General features: G+C 43.6%; 1 protein-coding gene across 2 annotated transcripts in view; it reads left to right on the top strand.

The window, feature by feature from the left end:
* Window positions 1-25,000, top strand: part of pik3r3b (phosphoinositide-3-kinase, regulatory subunit 3b (gamma)) — a 173,908-nt gene that overhangs the window by 66,824 nt on the left and 82,084 nt on the right. For both annotated transcript variants that reach the window (XM_069152910.1, XM_069152909.1), the window contains 3 exons: window positions 9,923-10,054; window positions 20,514-20,706; window positions 22,637-22,722. In XM_069152910.1, coding sequence (XP_069009011.1) covers window positions 9,923-10,054; window positions 20,514-20,706; window positions 22,637-22,722 — 411 coding nt within the window. The remainder of the gene's footprint in view (window positions 1-9,922; window positions 10,055-20,513; window positions 20,707-22,636; window positions 22,723-25,000) is intronic.

Genomic DNA, 25,000 nt, shown 5'->3' with positions numbered 1-25,000 from the left:
CCTGTCAATCAAACAGACACGCCCCCAAAAACAGGTCTTCTTGAATCTTCTTTTCTAATGAATGAGGGATTATTTTCAGATGGACCTCCAGAAAACTAATAAGAAGGAGTGACTTTAGCTAACAACACCGAGATAACTGATGGACACATTTTATTCACTTTGGATTTGATGAGAGAAGTTGAATGGGAGTCTATGGAGCCGGAGGCTTTTTGGAGCCGACCTCTAGTGGCACTCGCTGGTATTGCAGTTTAAGGTCACTCCGTCACTTCTGAACCATTTTTCAGACCTGGAAGCTAAAAACACTTTTATATCCAGTCTGTGTTTGTAACAGATGTCATAGACCAGGATTAGATTGGCAGGATTCAAGGTGGATATTCAGGATGTATTCGGCAGTCAGCAGACGTCCTGTTCAGAAACATATTTCTCAGATTTAGAGAAAATAGTTCACACAGTGAAGCGTGTTTTTTTTATAATTCATCAAATGATGAGATTTTATTTCATGTGTTTTAGTGTATAAAAAACCTTGCTCATAATAAAAGTTCAACTCTGCTCTGACATTATTTAGTATTTACACACACAGCCTGAGGGCAGAAACAGTTGATGCTGTGCTCATATTAAAACATGCTTTCCATTTGACACCCCTTTAGACTGTGAATCTCCACCTAACTTTTTTGTTTCTGAAGGTGTTGAGGAGAAGTTTGTTCCCACCGGCTGTTCCACTGCTCGATGTTCCACTGTCAGCACGCGTCAGGCCTGCAGAAGGCCTCGGGGCACAAAACCAGCTCCCAGGATTTCTCCACACTTTTCTGCTGCCTTTAAAAAGCATGAATCCTGGAATATATCTCAAATTTCCTTTAGAATCTGATGATACAGCTCAGTTAGTTATGAAGAACGATTAAAACACATGTATGTGGTTGCAGTGGATGAAAACAACATAAATCCTGCTGTCTGAAATCGTCACTATAGTTACATATAGTCCCAAACAAAACGCACTGTTTCCTTTAAGTTTGAGAAACTTTTACTAAAAGCTACAGTGACTGGCTGTTGGAGAAAGTTAGTGATGCGTACGATAACCATGACTGCTCTGTATATTCACAGGCTGTTTTAAATGGGGACCAAAGTGCTTGTGGAGGCTGTCGAAGAGTCAGATTTATTGATAAAAGCAGATTTATAGAAAAAACAGCAACACAGCTTCATTATATTTCACCGAGAAGTGTAGAATCCAAACAGGCCTCTGATGTGCTGATAATCCTGAGCGGGTTTTATTCTGATGCAGTTTTACTTGTGATCCATGTCCTATATGTTGAAGTTATTTTTTTGACTGGTGTCTTTTTACGCAGGCGGTGGACCAATAGCATTACGTCTTCAGTCTGTCCCACTGTCGTAGGCACAATATCTCAAGAGCGCCTCGGGACACTCACTTTAAATTTGACACTAACGTTCACTTGGACTGAAGGATGAACCGGTCAGATTTTAAAGACCAAAAAGTCCAATTCTCTATGACCTTACCAAAGGTAAACTTTGGTGAAGCGTCCACCTTTTACAATCTGTAGCTTCTTTTGCAGCAGCATCCATATTTGAAGCATCGTCTGCTGCAGCTCTGAACTACATGTATTATATGAGTCTGGGCAGATATGGATGTAAACTGTAGCTGAAAGGCAGACAACCGCGAGGCTGTAATTCTGATTAAATCATGAGTTCAGTCGTGACCTTGTAAACAGCAGCTGAGAAAATAGTCTCACCACATGATTTGCAGTCTGTTACTGGCTTATTTTTGATTTTAGCAATTTTACTGTAAAGCCGGCATAAATGAGAAATTCTTAAAGGGATCTAAAAAAGTTTTGGCTGCAGAGCGTGAGTTTGACCAAGTGTGGTTAAAGAGATTTGTTCAGAGGATGTTGTGTATTAAACAGTTTCGGATGGTGTGTGTGTTTCATACCCAGCTGGTTATTGAACATCTGCTTCAGATTTGTGGTGTTAACTAGTGATTGTGGGTTTAAACCAAGCGTCAAACCAACAGTTCAGATTCTGTCCGTCACCATCTTTGCTAGTTCGGAGCAGTTTGAAAGCAGGAAGTGACCATATTTGGACGACCTGGGGGAGGAGCCAGCGGTGGATCTGACCGATCTGATTGGAAACCTGACGATACTACGTCCCGCCCACCGATAGCTGTAACCTGACTGCACCACAGGCCTGTCAATCAAACAGACACGCCCCCAAAAACAGGTCTTCTTGAATCTTCTTTTCTAATGAATGAGGGATTATTTTCAGATGGACCTCCAGAAAACTAAGAAGAAGGAGTGACTTTAGTTAACAACACCGAGGCAAGTTGAATGGGAGTATTACAGTTTAAGACACTTCTACATCGGATTCATTTTTCAGACCCAGAAGTTACATCTACATTTTATATCCAGTCTGTGGTTTAAACTCTCTAACAGGTCTTTGAGGACATCAGAACATACCAAATGAGAAAAGTCCTGTTATATGTAGATCCTCATCTTATTCTCAGCTCCATGAAGGAGTTGGTTAATTTGACAGCAGAATAATTCGGACTTCCTTAATTTGCATCAACTCATAACTTGATGTCATGTCATGTTGGACAGTTAAAGATTTCATTTTCACTTTCTTTTTATACCAATTTCTCTCTCATTGTTTTAATCAGTCAAATTAAAAACAGTTTTTAGAAGATTTTTTTCTTTCCATTAATTTAACAAGAGCAGGGATTGTGTCACCTTTTTGCTCTCTGCAGCACCTCAAACTAAAACGCTTACGGATATCTTCACCTGGCATGTTTTATTTCCGCCTGCTGCCGACAGACATTCTGCTTCATGCAAACTTGAGCACGCGGGGTGACGCAGAGAGAGCAGCCAAAACACACAACGCCTGCTTTAATTTTAGCAGCATTATGTCAGATTATCTGCTTCACTTTGAGTAAATACTCTAATCCACTGCAGCGAATATCAGATTCTGACATTTGGTTATGAAGATAATTTGTCAGGTGTGAGCACGGCTGCTGCCATGGTAATGTTGAATCTAATAATACTTTCCCCACATTAACACCTCGACTTTGGATTTCTCAACTGTTGCTTTTAATGCCACACTGGAAAAAAAAAAAAAGCAGCTCTACCTCCCGAACGCCATCGATTACAATGAGGATCTCTTATTGTGCTTTCGCTCTCTCGGTCTGTAACTCGCTCTGCTTTAGTTTTAATCACCGCTATTGGATTAACCAACGTTTTTTTTTCCACGAAGCCGCCGGATTGCGTTTGCAGTTTTTTTGGTTTTTTTCTCCCATCAGAAAAAAATAATTTCTCGTTGGACTGAATGCGAGCAGCCGTAATGCTGACGAGAGCTGGTGATCACACAGCTTTTGTAGTGTAATGAGATTCTTATTGGAATGCTGCTGCGAGGGCGCTCACACACACACACACACACACACACACACACACACACACACACACAGACACACACACACACACACACACACACACACACACACACACACACACACACACACACACACATACACACACACACACACACACACACACACACACACACACACAGACACACACACACACACACACACAGACACACACACACACACACACACACACACACACACACACACACATACACACACACACAGACACACACACACACACACACACACACACACACACACACATACACACACACACAGACACACACACACACACACACACACACACACACACAGACAAACAGACGATGCACAGAGACGACGAACATGAGGCGTTTTGTGTATTACATTAAAGTGCAGCTTCATCTGATTAAACCACGCTGTCGTCACCGTGCATGAACGGGGGATCGTTGCTTTTTTTTTTTTTTTTTTTCCTTTTCAAATTTCCTGTGGCTCAAGTTCGAGTTTCTTCTGTGTCGGTTCTGGATGTTACGGCCTTGGACGGCACGCACAGCGAAGGCCGCCTTCGGCTCGGAGGAGAAATAACATACCGACCTCCATGCGTCCATGCGTCCATACGTCCATACGTCCATACGTCCATACGTCCAGCCTGCAGATAATAGGAGACACTGAGTGTTCTGTCCTTTGACGCTTTGCTGCCGTGACCTCAGCGATAATCGTAATAATCCAAACGGGCCTCGCGTTACGTCGTGTTGTGTTGCTCTCCGTGCGGCACACGGCGCCGAGCTCGTCTGGGATTCGGCAAAACTGCTGACGTTGAACTTTCACAACTATTATCGCACAACTTTGCGACAACCTTCACTGTTGCTTCACTTTCACTTTTTCACAAAAAAAAATAAATTCTGTCGCACTCGCTGTTGAGTTTCACCGTTCGCAGTGAAGTTTGGATTCACGTGTTCAGACTGCAGACAAATCAGATCTTCAGGACCGAGGCGAGTTAACAGATTGGATTTGGGCGGTGTCCAGACATCGCTGACTTATCTGCATGGGTTGCTATGGTAACGACGCAGCGCAGCTACGCTGATTAGGAGCTTCCACTTCGTTTCATGTGATTTGTCGTTTGCTGTTCAGACTGTTCAAAAATCAATCCGGATGCAGTCTGGATATGACAGAAATCGGATATTGGCCGGCAGTCTGAACAAAGCCTTGAAATCATTGATTTCTGATGGTTCAATGTGGGACGGACGGACGGACAAACAGAAAACAGCTTTGTGGTCATGTGAAGATTGAAAAATACTCCGTAGGGTCTCGTAGCAATGCATCCATTAAATTTGATTGTCTTGACTGACAGACTTTTGAATTATTTACATGCGTAGACTCATGTAAATGAGCTTTCAGTAGTAATTAAGTTAATGTGACAATATTATGAGTCGAAAACGTAATGGTGATTCTTGATTTGTGTCACAGGAGCTCGGTTACGAGCGCTTTTAGTACGCCAGCAGAACAACTTCAACACGTCGTTTATTTCCTATTAAAACAGAAACAAAAGACGACAATTTTGGGAAAAGTTCAGATCCAACGGTGAACATATGTTCTTTAATATCTGCCTCCTGGTTTTGATGCCGCTGGCTATTTAAAAAAAACTTAAAAATTCGTTCTCCCTGGATCACAAACTCCTCCTCCGTCCATCCATCCTTTTTCTTCATCTTTCCCGTCTGATTAAAGGCCGGTGCCAGATAAAGCCTTGATTAACTGATGGGAGGATGAAGTGTGAGGAAATCTGCAGTGTGTGTGTGTGTGTGTGTGTGTGTGTGTGTGTGTGTGTGTGTGTGTGTGTGTGTGTGTGTGTGTGTGTGTGTGTGTGTGTGTGTCAGCTTATAGCCAATAATATGACACATGCAGAGAAGAGGAAGAGAAGCTTTGATCAGAAAAGAAAAGGAGACGAGAGAGAGATCCTGTCTGAGGTGGATGAAGTGTTTCCTTCGGGGAGGAAGATCAGAAAATTCAGCCGGAACATGTCGATGCATCAGAGCTCAGACATGCACACGAAGAGATAATCAATACTGACCTTTTTGGGCGTGAGCGTACGTGTAGGTGTGTGTGTGTAGATGTGTGTTTCCGCATGTCTTTAGGTCACGTTGGTTAAATGCTAAACTGAGCAAACAAACGGGATGTGAGCGTCCAGAGCGTATCAGTCCTCCTGCAGTGTGTGTGTGATGAAATAGTTATTCACACATAAATCTGGTCACTCCTGTCACTCATTCAAGACTTTTAGGATCGAATTTTGTTTTTTAAGTAACGACCCGTTGACACGCTTCTTTCTTTGTGCGGTCGACGGTGATGTAACGTGAGGTGTTTTTTGTGGGAGGAGCCGCGGAGTCTCAAAGGTGAAAGTGGAGGCAGAGGATGAGGACTTAAGATGGAGCCGACAGGAGAGAAAGAGGATTGAATTGATCTGGTTCCCAATCCCTCAGCGAGCGGTGTAACGATGCCGCGTTGGCCGCGGCCCCGGAGGCCGACTCGGTTTCATTAAGTGTGATTAAACCTGCTCGGAGCTTGAGAGCTCACCTCACCTCACCTGACAGGACTCGGCCAACCAGAGCCAGCGCTGGGCCAGCTAATGCTAATTCACTCTTAATGGTGTTTTAAAGCGCTATAATTTAATTTAAAAAGATTAGTTTTTTGATATTTTGGCCATGATGGAGGCAGCATAACAAGCTCCAAATGACGGTGTCCAATATTCACTGTCCCGTTAGGTCTGTTTTGTTTTGCAGATGTTCCACTTTCTGCTCCAGCTGGTTGCAAACTGTTCCTGGCTGCTGTTTGCAGACAGTCATGACAGCTTCCTTCCTGAGATCATCCACCTGCTGCGTAGAAATAAAGCCGAAAGGCAAGACAGAGGAAATGTCTTATAAAACCAAAACTAGGAGCTTAAAAGAGGTTAAAATGATCCACAGACTTTAACATAACTGTTTGAAGTTGCTGTGTATCAGCGTAGACACAGAATGTCTTTTCTTCTGGAACCATTTCTGATCTGAGGTTTTCATGTTTGCTCCATTTGTCTGAGCTGATGACATCAAACAGCTGTCTGCTCCACATCTGGAACAAACAAGTCAGCAGACTTTATTTCCAGTTTAGATTTTTTTTTTTTTTTTTCTTTTTTTTACTTCTTGGCAGCTTTTAGACAATTTCCTACACAAGAAGTTTCTTCAAAGGACGTGTTTGTTCCTTTGACCGCTGTATTATATAGTTTAGGTGGAACTGATCCGATGCGTTAATTTGCTAAATTTGAGCGCCACCTCGTTCAGGTGGTGAAAAGCCCCGTTTCATTTTGTCCCAGGTCAGGATGAAAGAAAACAGGAACAGCTCCGTCCTTCTTCAGGGTCAGCCGGGTCACAAGAAGCCCTGGATGAGCGGCACCAGGTCACAGACTCATCCCGGTCAAACTAACCACCGTCTGGTGGTTTCTCATCTCAGACACTAATTTCTTTTGCTGTCTGACACAAAACAAACAGCCGCTGTTGCGACCGTCTTCCTTTTTTTCCCCCAAAACACTCCTTCGTGATATTCTGCACGGCCTCTACGGTGAACTCTTGTAAAATTGCATTATTTTGTGAGCAGATTATGTTCCTCTGATTCTTCACGGCAGTAAATAAATGAACCCGGTGACTTCAAAAGAAGAAATCATGTGCGTTTTCTCCTGAACAATTGTGCCATTTTTCTGCCCGGCGTGGGAAAGACGGCCGCTCATGTCTCCAACGAATTTGTCCCCAAACAAGCCATTTTTTTGTCATCGCTGCCTCCGTCGGCTCTTTGAAGTCACCGCTAACACATGACCGGCTCAAACATTGTCTGGGTTCTTAACAGTGCTTCATTCAAGAGGCTGTTCGACTGTTATTGTCTGACACCGAGCAGTTGGACAGAGCCGTCCTCTAACAGGCCGTCTCCACTTTAAACTTAAGAAACTGAATCAAACCAAAGAATCTGTTTGATTTCTCCCTGAAGTCAGAGATTTGTGCTACCAGAAAATTTGTTGAAATTAACTTTAGATGTGGTTGGATATTTTCTGTCGGCACTCTTAGAGGAGTCTTTCTACAACGACAGCCTCTGAGGGAAAATGTCTGTTGGGCTGCAGGGACTTTTTTGTTGCAGCAAGTCTCCTTCACTTTATTAGTACATGCATGCAACAAATTGCAAATTCACATTTGCTGTTATATTCATCCTGAATTGAAAAGATATGGGAAACTAAATCAATGAAAATTCTATTTTTTTCTTCCTCTATCTTCTTTTCTTGACTGTGGCTAATCTTAAAATGTTCTGTCAACATGCTTCTTATATCTGCGAAGCATTTATTTCCACATACTGAAAAGGCGACGCTGTCGGCCTGAGACGTGATGACGATGCTACGAGCCAATCGCTGCTTTGAATTCGAGGTCAATCCACTCAGTGCTTCTCAGGAAGAAACCTAGACGGGTGTAAAAACATTATTATCAACCTTCCCTTTTAAACATTTTGACAGTTGGTTGAATTTTTCAAAAAAGTCACCTGAACAAATGTAGAGAAAGAACAAGCTTGCTTGTGTTTAATTTCACTTCATAGAAATGACGTACTCGGGTGCCTTAAGCAGTCGCCCGTATCGTTATCTGTTGTTCCAGACGTGCAAAGACTAATATATAACACCATCACTATGATTATTGTTATCACCGGGACAAACAGCGACCTAATAAAAAAAAGACCTCTCTCAAATTAACAAATTAGAATCTGCTCTCCAGGAATCAAATTGTTTCACGCTCCAATACTCCTCCACACACACACACACACACACACACACACACACACACACACAAGAAAAACTGTATTAATATCTTGTCACGAGCCCGGGTCCCATGGCAACACCAAATTTGCTCTGTCTGGGTGTTGGGATGATCGAATCCCCGAGACAAATCACAGCGCGACAACACAGGCCTCCATGTGACGAGGTCATCCGGTGATATTAACGGCCCGGTGGGCTGCTGGCCTGCTGTGATTGGTTAACTGTATTCAGGCATTAGAGAAGCAAATCAATGGGTCTTAACTGCCACATGGACTCCTGGAGGGTCGGGTACATATGGTGCAGGGGGGGGGGGGGATGAAGGGTGGAGGAAGATGAAGGGTGGAGGGGAAGTAAAAAAAAAAAATTAAAAAAAAAAGGAGCGAGTGGAGCTGGTGTAGGAAGATAAAAGGCAAACAGGAGAAAGGTCAAGAGGGAAGAAGAGCTGGGGGTCGAGGGGGGAGGAGAGGAGGAAGGTTGAGGTGAAACATGGAGGACGGCAGAAACGTCCTGTGGCCCCATGGACGCTTCGTCCTTTCGCTTAATCTGCAGGTGCGCCGGCGCTCAGAAAGCTCGCTATCTGTTGTTTTGTCTTCCGGACGACAGATTTGTAAATTCTCCGTGTGAATCAGACATCTCAGCATCTTTTTTTTAATCTGCGGATGACTAACAGCGTTCCTCGTTTCCCGGGAACCAGCTGACGGTGCGACCACTGACCCGATCTCACGTACTCGGCTCATACAGTTGTTTTGGGTCCAGAACTTTATCACAGCTCAGCATGTTGCATTTACCATCTACTTATTGATTAAGTTCACACAAAACAAACTGTACAATGCGTGCAATTAATTTAGGTGTCTTAAATTCAAGATCTGTGAAAAACCTGTTAATCTTCCCAATTAAAGAAAAGCACCAAATAAAATGAATCACGATCATTTTCATGATGGCCTGCGTCTTTAAACATCTGAAAGTTCATGTGAAGTTTTCTGTCTTTGTCGTTTTAGTCTCCAATAATGATAATAATAATAATAATAATAATAATAATTAATGACAGACATGATTCAAATAGGCTGTATTTGAATCATTTACTGTATATAAAAAAGGACGTAGCTTCCACGTCTGAAAAATGAGGCCTTAAAGCTGCAATACCAGCGAGTGCCACTAGAGGTCGGCTCCAAACAGCCTCCGGCTCCATAGACTCCCATTCAACTTCTCTCATCAAATCCAAAGTGAATAAAATGTGTCCATCAGTTATCTCGGTGTTGTTAGCTAAAGTCACTCCTTCTTATTAGTTTTCTGGAGGTCCATCTGAAAATAATCCCTCATTCATTAGAAAAGAAGATTCAAGAAGACCTGTTTTTGGGGGCGTGTCTGTTTGATTGACAGGCCTGTGGTGCAGTCAGGTGGGCGGGACATAGTATTGTCAGGTTTCCAATCAGATCAGTCAGATCCAGCGCTGGCTCCTCCCCCAGCTCGTCCAAATATGGTCACTTCCTGCTCCAAACCGCTCCGAACTAGCAAAGATGGTGACGGACAGAATCTGAACTGGAGGATTCATAACGTTCACAAACCAACGATGGCATCACTGATGGTTGATGACATCACTGCTGGTTGCTGCTTTATTTGAAGCCGACTCTGTGACCCATCCGTGCTCAGGTCTGAGATCATGATCATAATGGCTCCTCCCCCTTTTGTGTCTCCCGTCCTCTCAGATCCGGTCTCGGTGGATTTGGACCAGTACGATGTGGTTTCTCTCGCCGACGCTCTCAGAGGTTTCCTGCAGGATCTGCCCGTCCCCGTCATCCCCGCCACGGTCTACAGCGAGCTGGTCTACACTGCTCAAGGTACGGTGTGGTACACAACAGGTGCACAGACACATTAAAGGGTCGGTTCACCAATTTTTATATTAGTTATATCCAGTATTTGGTCTCTTGTGGCTTTCAGCTGTGACGAGTGTCAGAAAAAATGAGTCCACTTCATTCCTCTTTGACTTTATTTGAGATGGAGGTAGAAATACCCGGGATGGCCTCATATATAGTAGTGTACATTCAAGCGATATTGAAGCAGGCTGCAGGGATTTCCTCCCGTTCAGCCACAGCAGCAGCAGCACTGAGGTCCAACGCTGAGGTTCGGGGAGATAAAGCCTCGCTCTGGGCTGATGTCATCGTTCTGTGTCAAGGTCTTTACGTCAAGCTGGGAAAATAATGTTGTCATGGGTCCGCATTTGTGTATGAGACCGTTATCATACGGAACGAGGAAGAGATCATCGAAACGACACGAAGCTGCAAAGTGGACGCATTCGGATGTCTCAAATATCGCTGAGTACCAACCCGCCTCTGGTTGGTTGGAAGCCTCCAGTTTGGCATTTTGGCCGTCGCCATCTTGTTGTTTTTTTTGGAGCCACAAATTAACAAATTTGGACGAGCTGGAGAGGAATGAGGGATGGATGACTGAGCCTGAGGACACTAAGCCACGCCCACTTATACTGGCAACCTGACTGCCCAATAATAGATAGAATAGAATAGAAGCTTTTTGAATGGGAGTCTATTGGAGACATGTTGTTTTTGTTTTTTTTCAGCCAGCCCCCTAGTGGCTTCTCAGCGGTATTGCGCTGTAAAACGCTTCTGGATTGACTTTACCTTTCAGACTCTGAAGACTACATTCATTTTTATATAGAGTTTATGGATTTGTCTTTACAACGGTGTTGGAGCAGAGAGGCTTGTCCACATCAGTACAGCTGGGACTAAAAATAAACTTCAACTTCGGTTGTGTTTCATTCTCGGCGGAGGAATAAACTTACAGCAGCCATCAGCAATAAAATCTGTGTTAACACCCACAGGAAGACTTGTGATTGTGCAGAGCTGAAGTTTTGTAAAAAACTTTGCAAAGAAAAACCACCACGATACCAGAAAAGCTCTCAGCTTTTTGTCTTCCTGCAGCCGTAAGCAGCGTTTCTCACAGCGGACGACCGGTGTGAGTTCAGACCTCCAGCTGCCTCCCTCGACCACGTGTGCTCTCCGTTTCTCTTTCGCTCTCACGCACCGCTCGACTCGAGGAGCTCCGTCCGAGCGCTCGGCGTCACTCGGCATGAGCGCCGACACTCGTCACACCCGACAGGCCGCTGCCATATCTGGACGTAAAGACGGCGAGGCTGTAACCTCTCGTCAGCATCAAATTCCCGCTAATCTCCTGACAGCTTCAGGATTCAAAAAAATACGAATAAAAAACTCTCTCTCTCGAAACGTGGCCCGACGCCAGCCTCTCTCTCTCTCTCTCTCTCTCGCTCTCGATTCTCATTTTCCGCTGACCTCCCTGCTCACCCTCTTCACCTGCCGCCGACCTCCCCCCCTCCCCCCCCTCCCCCCCTCCCCCCTTCCTCCTCCTCCTCTCGCCGCCGCTTTTAGGGGAACTCTGACAGTCTTATCTATTTTTCATAACCCCTCCCTTGATATCCTACGTTTCGTGCTTCGCGAGGGCGGTTTTGTGTGTCGGAATAATAGAAAGGCAAAGACAGACCAAACATGTGAACATCGATGTGTGTGTGTGTGTGTGTGTGTGTGTGTGTGTGTGTGTGTGTGTGCGTGCGTGCGTGCGTGCGTGTGTGTGAGTGAGTGAGTGAGTGTGCGTGCGTGCGAGCGAGCGAGCAAGCGTGTGGTGTGTGTGTGTGAGAGAGAGAGACTGTGTGTGTGTGTGTGTGTGTGTGTGTGTGTGTGTGTGTGTGTGTGTGTGTGTGTGTGAGTGAGTGTGTGTGTGTGTGTGCGTGCGAGCAAGCGTGCGTGCGTGAGTGTGTGTGTGTGTGTGTGTGTGTGTGTGAGTGTGTGTGTGTGTGTGAGAGTGTGAGTGTGTGTGAGTGTGTGTGTGTGTGTGTGTGTGTGTGTGAGTGTGTGTGTGTGTGTGTGTGAGAGTGAGTGTGTGTGTGTGTGTGAGTGTGTGTGTGTGTGTGTGTGTGTGTGTGTGTGTGTGTGTGTGTGAGTGAGTGAGTGAGTGTGAGTGTGTGTGTGTGTGTGTGTGTGTGTGTGAGTGAGTGAGTGTGTGTGTGTGTGTGAGTGAGTGAGTGAGTGTGAGTGTGTGTGTGTGTGTGTGTGAGAGTGTGTGTGAGTGTGTGTGTGTGTGTCGTGCACGCTAGCGTGAGTTTCTCAGGACAGCTGCATCGTTTTGAGCTTGCAGGAAGTTCACACCAACCTCCTCCCAAAATATTACTCCGCTAAGCTCCTCGACATGATTTCCAGCTGCAAACCCCCGTCAATTATGTAAGTGCTTTCTCCCTCTTGGTCCTCGTCAAGTGACAGCCCCCCTTTTTTATTTTTTTTATTTTATTTTACTTATTCATGGAAACATTTTAAGTCAGGATAAACCACTTTGAAAGTATGCATCGAGGTCTTTTTCTGGAGGTTGTCTGAGGCTAAGCTCACTGAAATTGAACTTCTTATTTGGGAAAAGGTCACATGAAGAGCAGCAAGCGATTTCATCTGTGAAATCGGAGGATATTATGTGATGGGTTTTGAGGTCTGAGGCAATGAGGGTTGTTCTGGTCGGGATAAGTCAGGCAATAATACCTGGAGATCCCTGGAAAATAAACTATTTGCTTGAGGGGGTGAGTGTCGATTCTCTTCTGTCCCTCCCTGCTGTCTTTTTTTTAAGCTGTCACATATCAGAGGCTCCACCGGGTTTATTTGTTAGAAAGCATATAGATGCACGTATTCAGGAAAAACATGGAAGTCGACCAAAGATACACGAGGTGATTTTATAAGATAACCGGTTCGCGGTAGCTTTTGCTAGACTCAGACTTTAGACTTTGGACTGTATTAATCCCACAGAGGGGAAATTTAGTCGTCACAGCAGCAAAGAAACAGTTAGGAAAAAAATAAAATTACAAACTACAAATACGTATGCAATAAAATAAAATAGCTGCCGCAGAATCGCATGCTTTTTCTTTTTACTTTTTACTGCAGCCGCCCTTACGAAGTACGCACTGTTGCACTGGGACATACTACCTCATCAGGAAAATGCACCTTGAACGCAGGGTTCATGTTTGTCATGTTGATTTGCTCTATTTCCTCTTTTTGTACATTTTCTTACAGCTTCAGCTTCATAGATCACACTTAAGGCCATTTTTCTGTTCTCAGTCTTCTGATTTTGATAAAAGATATCTTTCTTGACTGGCTCGTTGTTGTTTTTTTCCAACCAGGCCTGAAACCCGGTTTGAATTAAAAAAAAAAAAAAATCAGCGAGTAGAAACAGATGTTCAATAAGTACGGAAAAGATAAACAGCCTCTCAATCTCAGGGTCACTGTGATTGATCACCAGCAGAAATCGAAGCACTCGACTCCACTTCACTCCACTGCCTTTTTTTGCAGCGGGGGGGGGGGGGGGTTCCATTGTGCAAAAGTTGTGACAGTACCTGGTAAAATTTTTCGGTTTCACCTCCGTCACGTTTCCAAGCGAGCTGAGCCCAAAAAGTGACCTGAAAAGACTTCGGATCACCGATTGGTCCGAGAGAATCCTCACATTTCTTCTGCAACACGGGACGTCCTGCACAAAGTGGCTGCCTTTGTTGTGACTGTTTAGTTGCCGAAGAAAAAGACCCAGCTAGTTTGAGTGTCGCGTTGAAGATGGTGTCGCTGTAGTAACAAGTACCACGTTGAGGAGGTATTGTCTGCAATGGAAAGCGGAATCCAGAAAACCAACCTGGTACCCGAAGCGAGTAGAGTTGGAAAATGGTGGAGGATGTACTTCCTGTCCGACGGGGGATGGTGACAAGGAGGTCTTCCTCATATCTATCATATATATGTGATGAGTCCGTACGACCATCATCAGAAAACAGCAGCATCATCGGCAAAGTAACGCATTTTTCTGTTCATTTCTTTGCGATTGCATCTTGTTTATTGTGAAATCATTACTTCAACCCGCACTGAATATTTTGGGACTACATGAGAAGAAGCCGATGTGATTCCATCCATATGGATGGAATTAGTAAAATGCTTCTCTGGAAGACAGCGACTTCCCGTCCCGTCTTAGTCTGGTCTCACAGGATCTGCTGATGATGTAACAGTTAAAATCCCGACTCATTTTGTTACCTTTCCCTCCGGCGGTCCTGCTCTCCGGGAGGTCAACCCATCTGATCTGGATCAGGACCCGTACAACGATGGAAATAAAAGATCAAATGTTTGGAAGATAGAAGAGATTCTTTTTTTTCTTTTTCTTTTTCTTTTACAGAAAACCTCTTGAACCCTGAATGCGCCCACCAGTCGGACTTTTTTTTTTTTTTTTTTTTTTTTCAACCTTCCTAAAATATATTAAAGAATCCTCTTGAGATCATTCAGTCTTCACAGATACCCGAGTGAATCCCCTTATAAAGATTAAACCAGTTGTTTTTTTAGATAAATTCAGTATAAATGTGAGATTTTGCACTTCACCTCAACTCCACTTTAACCTTTATAAATTAGTACAGTCATTTTTCTGTTTCGGAGAAATGATCATTCTGTTGTTTTTTTCCTTCTCTCAGTATAATTACATTTGTTGTCATCAGATGTCTGTAATCCTCCTGTAATCCTCTTCTCATCTGCTCCCGCAGCATCCACGACCACAATCGGCCTTTTGTTGTCGGGAGTCTTTTTTTTTTTTCTTTCTGTTTTATTATTCCCAAAGAAACTTGCGAGGACTGACGAAAAGCCCCTTTAACCATTTTTAAAGAACTGATTCCCGCAAAGGAGAGAAGACCGCATCATTTGTCATTTGTTTCTGATTTGTTCCTTCGACTTCTTACAGGAAGAGTTTTCTCCGTGTCTCGACATTTCTATTTATTTATTTGATTCAATCCTAGTTTATGCCTCTTTTATTCTGCATCTGTCTTTGATCTGTGAGTTACTCATCCTAATACTTTAATCAGAAGCCCCCCCCACTCCCTTCTCTCTGCCCTCGTCTTTATTCTTCACCTCCCTCCTCCCTCTTCTCTCCTCCCTCTTCCCTCCTCCCTCCTCCCTCCTCTGTCCTCTGTCCTCTGTCCTCCCTCCTCCGGGCTGATTTTTCATCCTTTACTCATTCATTAGTTTTGCGAGAGTTAGTTAATCTTAATGGTCTCACCGGGGTCATTGTGTGTGAGGATAAAGGCCAGCTGGCTGAGTGTGACTGACCACTGTCCATCTGGACCTCAAGAGGAGGAGACGAGGACACCGACAGGACCGCCGTCTCTCAATTAACTCGTGTATTTAACGGCCAGCTTTAACGTGGACAAAACCAGCGGGTGTTATTGTGCCGCTGGAACATCCTCTGCTCTTCTGGTTTCAGTCTTTCCAGCAGATTTCGAAGCCTCGGTGCTGAGATTTGATCCCATTCAGAGATGATGATGATGTTGAGTGATGAAGGCCCGGGTGTTGGATGGGACGGACGACGAGGCCTCTGGGAAATCTTCCTCCACAACAAACTGGGGAAACCCTTCCTTTATAAAACTTGGTGTTTAAGTTGAAACAGGAAACTTCCCTTTTAATCTCACTGCAGCCCACTATTGTTTAAAACAGAAGCTACCAAACTCCCTCCATCTTCTCCTCTGAAACGCTCAGCAAACAGAAGTCAGCACATTTTATTATTTGCTCTCCTTGGCTGAAGACGCCTCTTGAACTCGTTCGGCCTGACGGCTGCGTGCGACAGCTTTTCCCTGTTACGGTGTCACGTGGCGAGTCAACCCGATTCCACAGACGGCTGTGAAGCCGGAGAGTTCTCACCGTGTGGACTCGGATTTTATTTGAATTTATTTCCCAGAACTCCCGTTTGGTTGTCAAACAGTTTTGAAGGCTGACGTGTTAGTTTGAGCTTTATTTACCCTGAACCGTGACACTGCAGGGGATATCGTGAATATGTGTCCACATACTTTTCCTTTTAGATGATCATATTTAACATTTTATGAAATAAGTGTGAGCATCCCCCCCCCCCACACACACACACCCTCCCCTCCTGTCCAGTTGTCCGGTCTCCCAGAGTCCCGCGTGGCCAGATGGGCCGGCCAAGTTCCCTCTCTAGCCTTGACCTCTATTGACCAGCAGGGTCAGCCACAATCTATAATAACAGACGGAGGAGGACTGTGTGTGTGTGTGTGTGTGTGTGTGTGTGTGTGTGTGTGCGTGCGTGCGTGCGTGCGTGTGTGTGTGTGTGTGTGTGTGTGTGTGTGTGTGTGTGTGTGTGTGTGTGTGTTGTCTGTCTGTGATCAGGAGTGGTCAGACAGAGAGGGGCGACTTCGATGACCTCCATCAGGCTGCAGCAGATTGTCATCCATCCATCAACACACACACACACACACACACACACACACACACACACACGCACACACACACACACACACACACACACCTCAAGTGTCCCTGAACTTCCCCGAGTGTCCTGGACCACAACAAAATGACATATTTCTACATTTGAATTTATATTTTTTTTATACAGTGGAATCTCTATTGATTCATTATATTGAATCCAATTTTCAGCTTTCATTTTTAATTTTGTTTTATCAGCAGCCATTGAATGAATTTACATTTTTTTTTCATTTAAATTCTCCGGAAAGGATGAATGAATTTACTGGAAATTAAGCAGACAAAAGGAGGTTTATGTAACGCTGTTCAATGTTTCTTTAGCGTTTCTGATGTGACATGATGAATTCTGGTTTATTTATTTTTTATTTTTGCATTTGAGTCAAATCAGCTGAAGGCATATTTAAATCGAATATTTTTTGAAAATAATTTATGTAAAGTAAAGATCCAGAGAAAATGTCACTTTATTGAGAGAGAGAAGAAAACAGAAATGACACTTGGGGGTTGAACATAAAAAGCATATGAGACAGATTTGTTCATATTTTTCAGGTCATTCAGATAAAAGCTAAATATAACATGCATTAGTGTAAACATAATATTTAATAAAGACACACTGTGGTGCCTTGGACACGTACGATGACAGAATTACACACTAATGGTTATTAGACAAAGCCACTTGACTCCTCCCACGGAAACCTCTTGACCTCTGCTCTCTGTCTGTGTGACCTTTGACCTGTGGGCACGAACCCCCCCACCCCACCCCCACCCCACATCCCCCCCACCCCCCACCTCCCGAACAGGGTAACACATCAGAGGAGAGCAACACCGACGTGTTCCTTACAGTTCACACACATCTGGTGTGCAAAACGTTGAAGGAAATTAAAAGTAAAGTGAGAATGCTTTCAGAAATAATACAAGAAATCCTGCTAAAAATCATCTCAGCCTTTAAAACAGCTCAGAAGCAGAATCGAAGTACCTGAAGAATCTGAAGTGAACTTTACCTGAAAACACGTGCACACGGAAAACATCTTCATCTCCAACCGTTTCACTGCTGAAATTTAATCCGTACAAGATCTTTGGGTTGTAGGAGAAGGGTTTTAATAACGCGATTATGTAAAAAAAGAAAAAAAGTTACTTTTCTTTTTCTAAGAGATTAATAATTCTTATCTGGACAAATATCCAAAAAGTGACATCATAACATGATGTTTTGGGGCTGTTTGTTAGGATTTTTTGATGGAATTCTCCAGAGTGGTGAGATTATGGAGCAGCTCTACCGTTCCTCCTCCTCCTCCTCCTCCTCCTCCTCCTCCTCCGTCTTCAATCAGTCCTCTAACAAACACCCGGTCGGTCGTTCTGTCAGTTCCTCCATCTCTCTGTTGCCACTCTGTGTTATTGGGATCGATTCGAACACTTTAGCTCCCGCGCAGACGAGGCCGGTGCACCGATATCTCATGCGGCCAATCAATACATATCAGCATCACAACACCCAGATACATACGACATGTACACATGCAGACCGTGTCACAAATCACCGAACGAGGGACGGACGGACCAGTTTAGATCAGTTTCATCTGCTACGAGCCAAGTTTATCTCATTTTTGATCCACTAGAGCAGAAAGAGACATTTTGTGTAATTAGTGATGAAAGCTTGAAGTGAAGGTTGAGACAGAACAGAAATATCAGTCTGTGAATTAGATTTTTTTTACTTTGACTTAAACGTGTTCCACATGTTTCTTTTGTTGAGCTTTTCATGTAGTCATAATTGTGTTTAAACCACAGACTGTAAATAAAAGTGTTCGTAGCTTCAGGTCTGTAAAATGGTTCCGATGCAGAAGTGTCTTCAGCTGCAATACCAGCGAGTGCCACTAGAGGTCGGCTCCAAAAAGCCTCCGGCTCCATAGACTCCCATTCAACTTCTCTCATCAAATCTAAAGTGAATAAAATGTGTCCATCAGTTATCTCGGTGTTGTTAGCTAAAGTCACTCCTTCTTATTAGTTTTCTGGAGGTCCATCTGAAAATAATCCCTCATTCATTAGAAAAGAAGATTCAAGAAGACCTGTTTTTGGGGGCGTGTCTGCAACCGGTTGGAATGGTGTCAGTCAGTTTTTACAGTTATGTGCTACATTTTTTTTGTGTTCATGAACAGTTCATTTCAAAACCTGTTGCTTATTATGCAAGAAAATATCAAAATATTCATTTAACTAAACATTAAATTGTAGTTTTACTAAAATACTTAGTTATTACATGCCTAACAAATCAAAACAGCACGACACCTCGTGATATATTTCAGTCTTTCTCACAACTTTTAGATTCAGACATTTCCTCTAAATCAAGAACTCTGTTACAAATAGAAATCCCAGCGCAGACAGACGGACAGACGGACTCGGACGGAGATAAATGGACTTGTACTGTCTGTTCTCGTGCAGAATGATCTGTGTGCTGTTCCACGGCAGGCCTGCGCTCTCCCGCCGTGCCCACCCCGTCGTAGAGCCGGCCCCCGGCGGGACCCCCGGCGGGACCCCCGGCGGGACCCCCGGCGCAGATGTTTTCTTGCCTGCCGCTCGTGTTGCTGCGTGGCGAAGGGCCCTGCGGTGAGAGCGCCCGTCAATACGTCTGGTCCTCCTCAAACACGGCCCATTGTCTGAAGGAATCGGTTTTATTCCCCCCGCCGCCTCGTCTTCACAAGCGTCCGCCGAGTGTGAGCGTGAAGCACCCTGTGATTTTCCTGCCGCGTCTCCTCAAAGTCAGCGAGCATTTGGCCGCGTGCTCCGATGGATATTGATGGAGGAGGCGCTTGCCGTCTGCTCTCCGCCTTCAGTCGGTGAAATGTTTTTTAATGTGAGCGGTGTTTATGCGTGTGTCTGCTCAGCTGTGCAGCAGACACACACAGATGCACGGATTCGTGCACTTTCATCCGACTCCGTCTGATCGCCGGCGGCGACGTGACGCAGCAGGTTTTTTTCCTTCACTTCTGTGATCTGAACATAACGTTTGAAGAAAGAAGCCGCTCGCACAGAAACGCCGACGACCTCCACAGCAGACGCTCAGCTGAGATGAAGTGTGATGTAGTCTCTGTGTCCCTTTTGATTTTTTGCATTTTGAAATACTTTTTGGTTTCTTGGTCTTCGTGGCTTTTGGCTGAACGTCAGAACGCATTTTTGAACAAAATGAGGACTTTGGATTTTGCCGTTTGTCTTTTACACCACAAGTCCTCACTTCACCGCCTTTTTCAACACATTCAGTTTATTGTCATTTAATTATAGGCACAGGCAAAATGTATTTATGGAGCACAATTATGTAGAAGCAGCAAAAGAAGGACAAGAACAAGAACAAGACAAGAACAAGAACAAGACAAGAACAAGAACAAGACAAGAACAAGAACAAGAACAAGACAAGAACAAGAACAAGACAAGAACAAGAACAAGACAAGAACAAAAGTTTTGCATCATAATGCAGAAATGACCTTAAGCTGCAATACCAGCGAGTGCCACTAGAGGTCGGCTCCAAAAAGCCTCCGGCTCCATAGACTCCCATTCAACTTCTCTCATCAAATCCAAAGTGAATAAAATGTGTCCATCAGTTATCTCGGTGTTGTTAGCTAAAGTCACTCCTTCTTATTAGTTTTCTGGAGGTCCATCTGAAAATAATCCTGTCATGACAGGCCTGTGATGCAGTCAGCTCGTCCAAATATGGTCACTTCCTGCTCCAAACCGCTCCGAGCTAGCAAAGATGGTGACGGACAGAATCTGAACTGGAGGATTCATAACGTTCACAAACCAACGTCACTGCTGGTTGCTGGTTGGAAACAACATTGAACTGAATTTGGCAGCTTAACACACCGTAGTTACATGTTGGCCAGGTGGTAACAATGAAGGTAAATCCTGTGTTGTGATTGTGAGTGCAGAAATGAACACACAAAGGCCGTAACAAGAACATTTAAATGAGAACATGGATTCCTGTGGTTCAGCGGCCTGAAAGAAACCGCTCTGCTGTTGTTTTGTCTTCCAGAGAGTCAGAGCGTGGAGGAGTGTGGCGAGAGGCTGAAGAGGATCCTGGAGTCTCCCAGCATCCCTCAGGCCAACCACAAGCTGCTGGTCCACCTCAGCAGACACCTGGACCAGGTCGGCCAGCAGAGCCAGGCCGGCCCCCGGCTGCTGGGTCAGGCCTTCGCCGACGTCGTCTTCAAGCACTCTCCCCTCAGGTACACCGACGTTTCACTCATTCACTCGTTCAATCAATCAATCGATCAATCGTTCACTCATTCACTCGTTCAACCGATCAATCGATCAATCGTTCAATTGTTCAATCGTTCAATCGATCACTCGTTTACCTTAAAATAAGTTCAAATCTGGAACATTTGTCTTTAACAGTTTACAGTCAAGACTTGAATACTTTGAAACAAGACGTGAATTAATTCGAGCCACTTCCTGTTAAAATCAAACACTAGAAACGAGACAAATTAATTCAGTTAACGAGATAAATTTGCTAATTTCAAGCCAAAAAAAAATAGCTTTTCTTAAAACATTCAGCTGCTACAAAAATGTTTAACCTTAACACTTGTAATTAAAGGTCAGATTTAAGGATTTAAACCATTATCACACACTGCACTTCACCAGTCTTGAATGTCTTGAATTTCTTTTTTTTGCAGAACACGTTGCAAATTATTTTAGCTGTAGAAAGATTCGGGTTCGATTAATATCGAATTGATTGTTTAAACAGGCTGAAAGAAGACTTTGTAACATTGAGGGGAATAAAATAAAAACATTTTTTTACTTTGATAAGTAGCATTAGTAGAAGAGATGTTTTTGAAGGATTCATTTTGGAGGAACAAGATGGAGAAAGGACCACTTCACCTTGTGCCGTTCTTCACAAACCTGGTTGGATGTGACTTCAGAGCGATTATTTCATGCCTTTCTCATTTATTTTATTCACTTGAGTCAAATTTATGTTGTGAGGTTGTTAATTACTATATGAATCTCTGAGGGACGGAGGAACAATGACTGACGCCTGCGCTGTTTTGTTTTTCAGTCATAAATGGTCATCGTCATGGTAACACAAAGCGAACATGATGATAAATTAGAGTTTTTAGTTTAATATCTGAAATATAAATATTTGAGCTGTTCTTCGTCTTTTATGTTGCTGATTCAACCAGAAAAGGAAAAGTCGTATCCACCTGATACTGGAGATGTTTTCACTGTCAGTCGCATCAACACGACTTTCATTTCCATAACTTGACGCTCAACAAATGTATTTTCCCCATATTGCTTCACGTAGTGGGCCTTTTCAGAAACGGGTTTGTGCTCAAATCAAAACATGAAAATGGGTAATAATCAGGTACTTTTCCACTCCATCTTTGAATTATCACTCCAGACGTTCGTTTGTTGCGTAAAAGCATTAATTTTTCCACAGCTCAGTCACGTCTCCTGGAAAACTCCCTTCTCTGTGTTCGGTTTTGGAAAAAGGGGAAATCCCCACGCTTCATTCAACATTTGTGAATCAGCCGGTCGAATAAGTAAACCAAACTCGGAGTATTACCGCTGTTCATTTCCATAACAAAACTCAACATCAGAGCAGAACCAGGTGTTTTTGCAACGATTCAAAGAGCCGATATTTTTCCGCGGTAAAACCAAAGCATGATATTCGGCTCAGCTGCAACATCAACATCCTGCAGTTAAAGAGCCGGATGTCTGAACACTGAACAAACGCCATTAACAAGACTTGATTGTATTACTTTTGTTTCTCCAGCCGGCACAAACTCGCCTGTTTTTCGAGCATTTACCGAATCTTTCCTCCCTCGCGATGTCGTGGATCTGAGTCAGAAACGTTTGTGCAGCCTGGTCGAGCAGTTCGCCGATTTGCAGCAAATTTTTTCATGTGAGCAGGAAATTTTGATTAATCCCGGATTGTTCCGGAGGATAAACGTCTGGAAGCGTTTAGTACCGTCTTCTGTTGCTTGGAGCTTTTTCTACATAATACTGAATACTAACTGAAATAATAAATATGAGATCTGGTGAAATTCAGGAGTTTTCTTCTCTCTGACGTTCTGCTGACACAAAAGTGAATGTTTTAATGGAGTCAATATCTGTCCTTTACAATTTGGCAGCCATTCATGTTTGTGTTGTGGTCCGCAGTGCGGACGTGAACCCGGAGCATCACATCAGGATCCTGGAGGCTCTGATCACAGCTGGAGGTCTGATGGAGATGCAGGCTGCACCAGGTAGGATCGCAAACAAGCACTCTGATTTTCACTTCATATTTCCAAACTCGTGACATCGTTATTGTGGGATATAAACACAGATTATTCTCAATTGTCACGGCACATTTTTCTCGCAGTGTAAACACGATGCCCCCCCCTCCTCTTTTCCTCCCCACCACAAAAACACACGTTTGGTTTCTGAAATATGTGGAAACCACAAACTTTTTTTTCTTTTTGGTCCGAAGCTGTTGCGATAAATTGGGCGCGAAGCCTGAAATAACAACTTTGACTTTGTTTTTCCGTTTGTTCCATTTATATGAGCAGAGCTTTGCTAACAAAATGGTGGTTTTGTGATGTTTCTTTTTTTTCTTCTTCTTCTTCTTGCATTCCTGTTGTGTTCAGATGTTATAGCCGGGTACAAATGTGAGCGTGTTTCATTTGGTTTAGTCTTTATGGACGAATTCTAATGAGTTACAAACAAAGTTCCTGCTGTTTGATGACTTCTTCTGACACTGGTTGACTTCCAACACCAACCACATACATATTTATCTTTTATATCTCATTTTGAAAGTCTCATTAGTCACTTAACAAACACTATACATCATTTCATTGGGAAACCACAAGATGTACTCCATGTTTATGTCAAGTAAACAATGATATCCAAGAAATCTTTTAGCATGTTACAGCAAAAAGTGTTGAAAAGAGTTTAGTTGAGGCTGTTTAGTCTGAAGCTGTTTTGAGAAATACTTCATGTCCAACTGTGCGTCAAATTAGACCGTTACATTTCAAAGGTTTTTGTAAAAGACTTGAACCTGCGTGAGAGTCGGCAGTGTGTGTGTTTGTGTGTTTGTGTGTTTGTGTGTGTGTGTGTGTGTGTGGTGTAAAGATCATTCAGACTCACAACGACGAAGCAAAAGGTCAGACAGCAGGTGTGACGCTGATTGCAAGCTCGTCTGCTGGACTGAGTCGGTCTGCTGAGGTCATCGTCTGTGGGTCAGCGCATGTGTGGGTAGAAATGTCAGGAGGTCAGTGTGTGTGTGTGTGTGTGTGTGTGTGTGTGTGTGTGTGTGTGTGTGTGTGTGTGTGTGTGTGTGTGTGTGTGTGTGTGTGTGTGTGTTTAAGGTCGTACCGGTCTGGTGTTGAGGCCAGGGTCGACATATTGGTCGTAGCAGTGATTATAGTGGCTGCTGAGGGGGTTTTGTTGAGCAGTAGTGTTCATCAGGATGTGATGCTGAAAGGTCACTGAACTCACTGAGATTTATGGCTGAAATATGACCGATGGAAGGACACAGCCGGGGCAAAATCAGCTTATACGATTACTAAATCAATAAGGCTCAGACTTTTTGTTGACTTTATTTTTGGCTCTGTATGTTGTGACACGCAAAACGAGACACGGGTCACAAATGACCTCTATTAATATTCCAACTACTCCTTAAATATCCTGTTTTTGATGACCACACATCATAGTTTTCATTCTTTTTATTTCATGAACAAAAATAGTTTTTGAAGCGTTTTTTCTTCTGCCTTAGTTTCAAATGTGGCATCCCACAAGGAACCACCTTTGGTCCACTTATTTTTTCTTCATTTGAGCTATTTCTTGGTCAGAAAAATGGTCAGATAATGTTTCCTTTTGCCGTTATGCTGATGACACTCTGCTTTACCGCCTCCTAAAATTTTGTGTAGGTCAAATAAATCTACCTGCTGTCTCCAAGATATCAAAACTGTGGTTCAATCTCCCTCCTGAACTTGATCATCACCGTGACCTCTTGCTAATTATCTGCCTATTTTCAAACTGTACTATACTGACTTTTTGTTTTAGAACATTTAACATTTTTTATGAAGTCGGATTGTTTTGGAACTGATCCTCAGTTTTAGCGTCAGCTTTATCTTTCAAGCGTTAAGACTGTCACTCGCTGCAAAGCAGTCTTAGCATGCAAACACGAGCAACACACTCGTCTCAAAAGAGCCACAAATTAGACTCAACCATCGGTGGGGATCCGGTGTCATTTGTTCGATTTTCATTTCTTTGTGGATGACACACCAAGGGACTGGAGGATGCCTGGAGGACGATCAATAATTCATGGGATAAACCTCTTGTCCTGCAGGGTGGAGGAACAGAGCGGAGCCATCGGGGGTTGAGGCTGCGCTGCCTCTGGGACTTTGTGATTTATTTTTTTATTCTGATCCTGAAAATCCTTAAAATGTATGTTAAAAAGTAGGCTGGTGGGAAAATCACAGAAGGACGTTAAAATCAACTTTCTAAGTGAAGTTAAAATTTCAGAGTTTCTCTGCAGGGTGT

Source organism: Embiotoca jacksoni, unplaced genomic scaffold (genome assembly GCF_022577435.1).
Source record: "Embiotoca jacksoni isolate LCO1_2020_lvr unplaced genomic scaffold, fEmbJac1.0.p SCAF_19, whole genome shotgun sequence".
Classification (NCBI taxonomy): domain Eukaryota; kingdom Metazoa; phylum Chordata; class Actinopteri; family Embiotocidae; genus Embiotoca; species Embiotoca jacksoni.
This window is presented reverse-complemented; position numbering and strand designations above follow the sequence as displayed.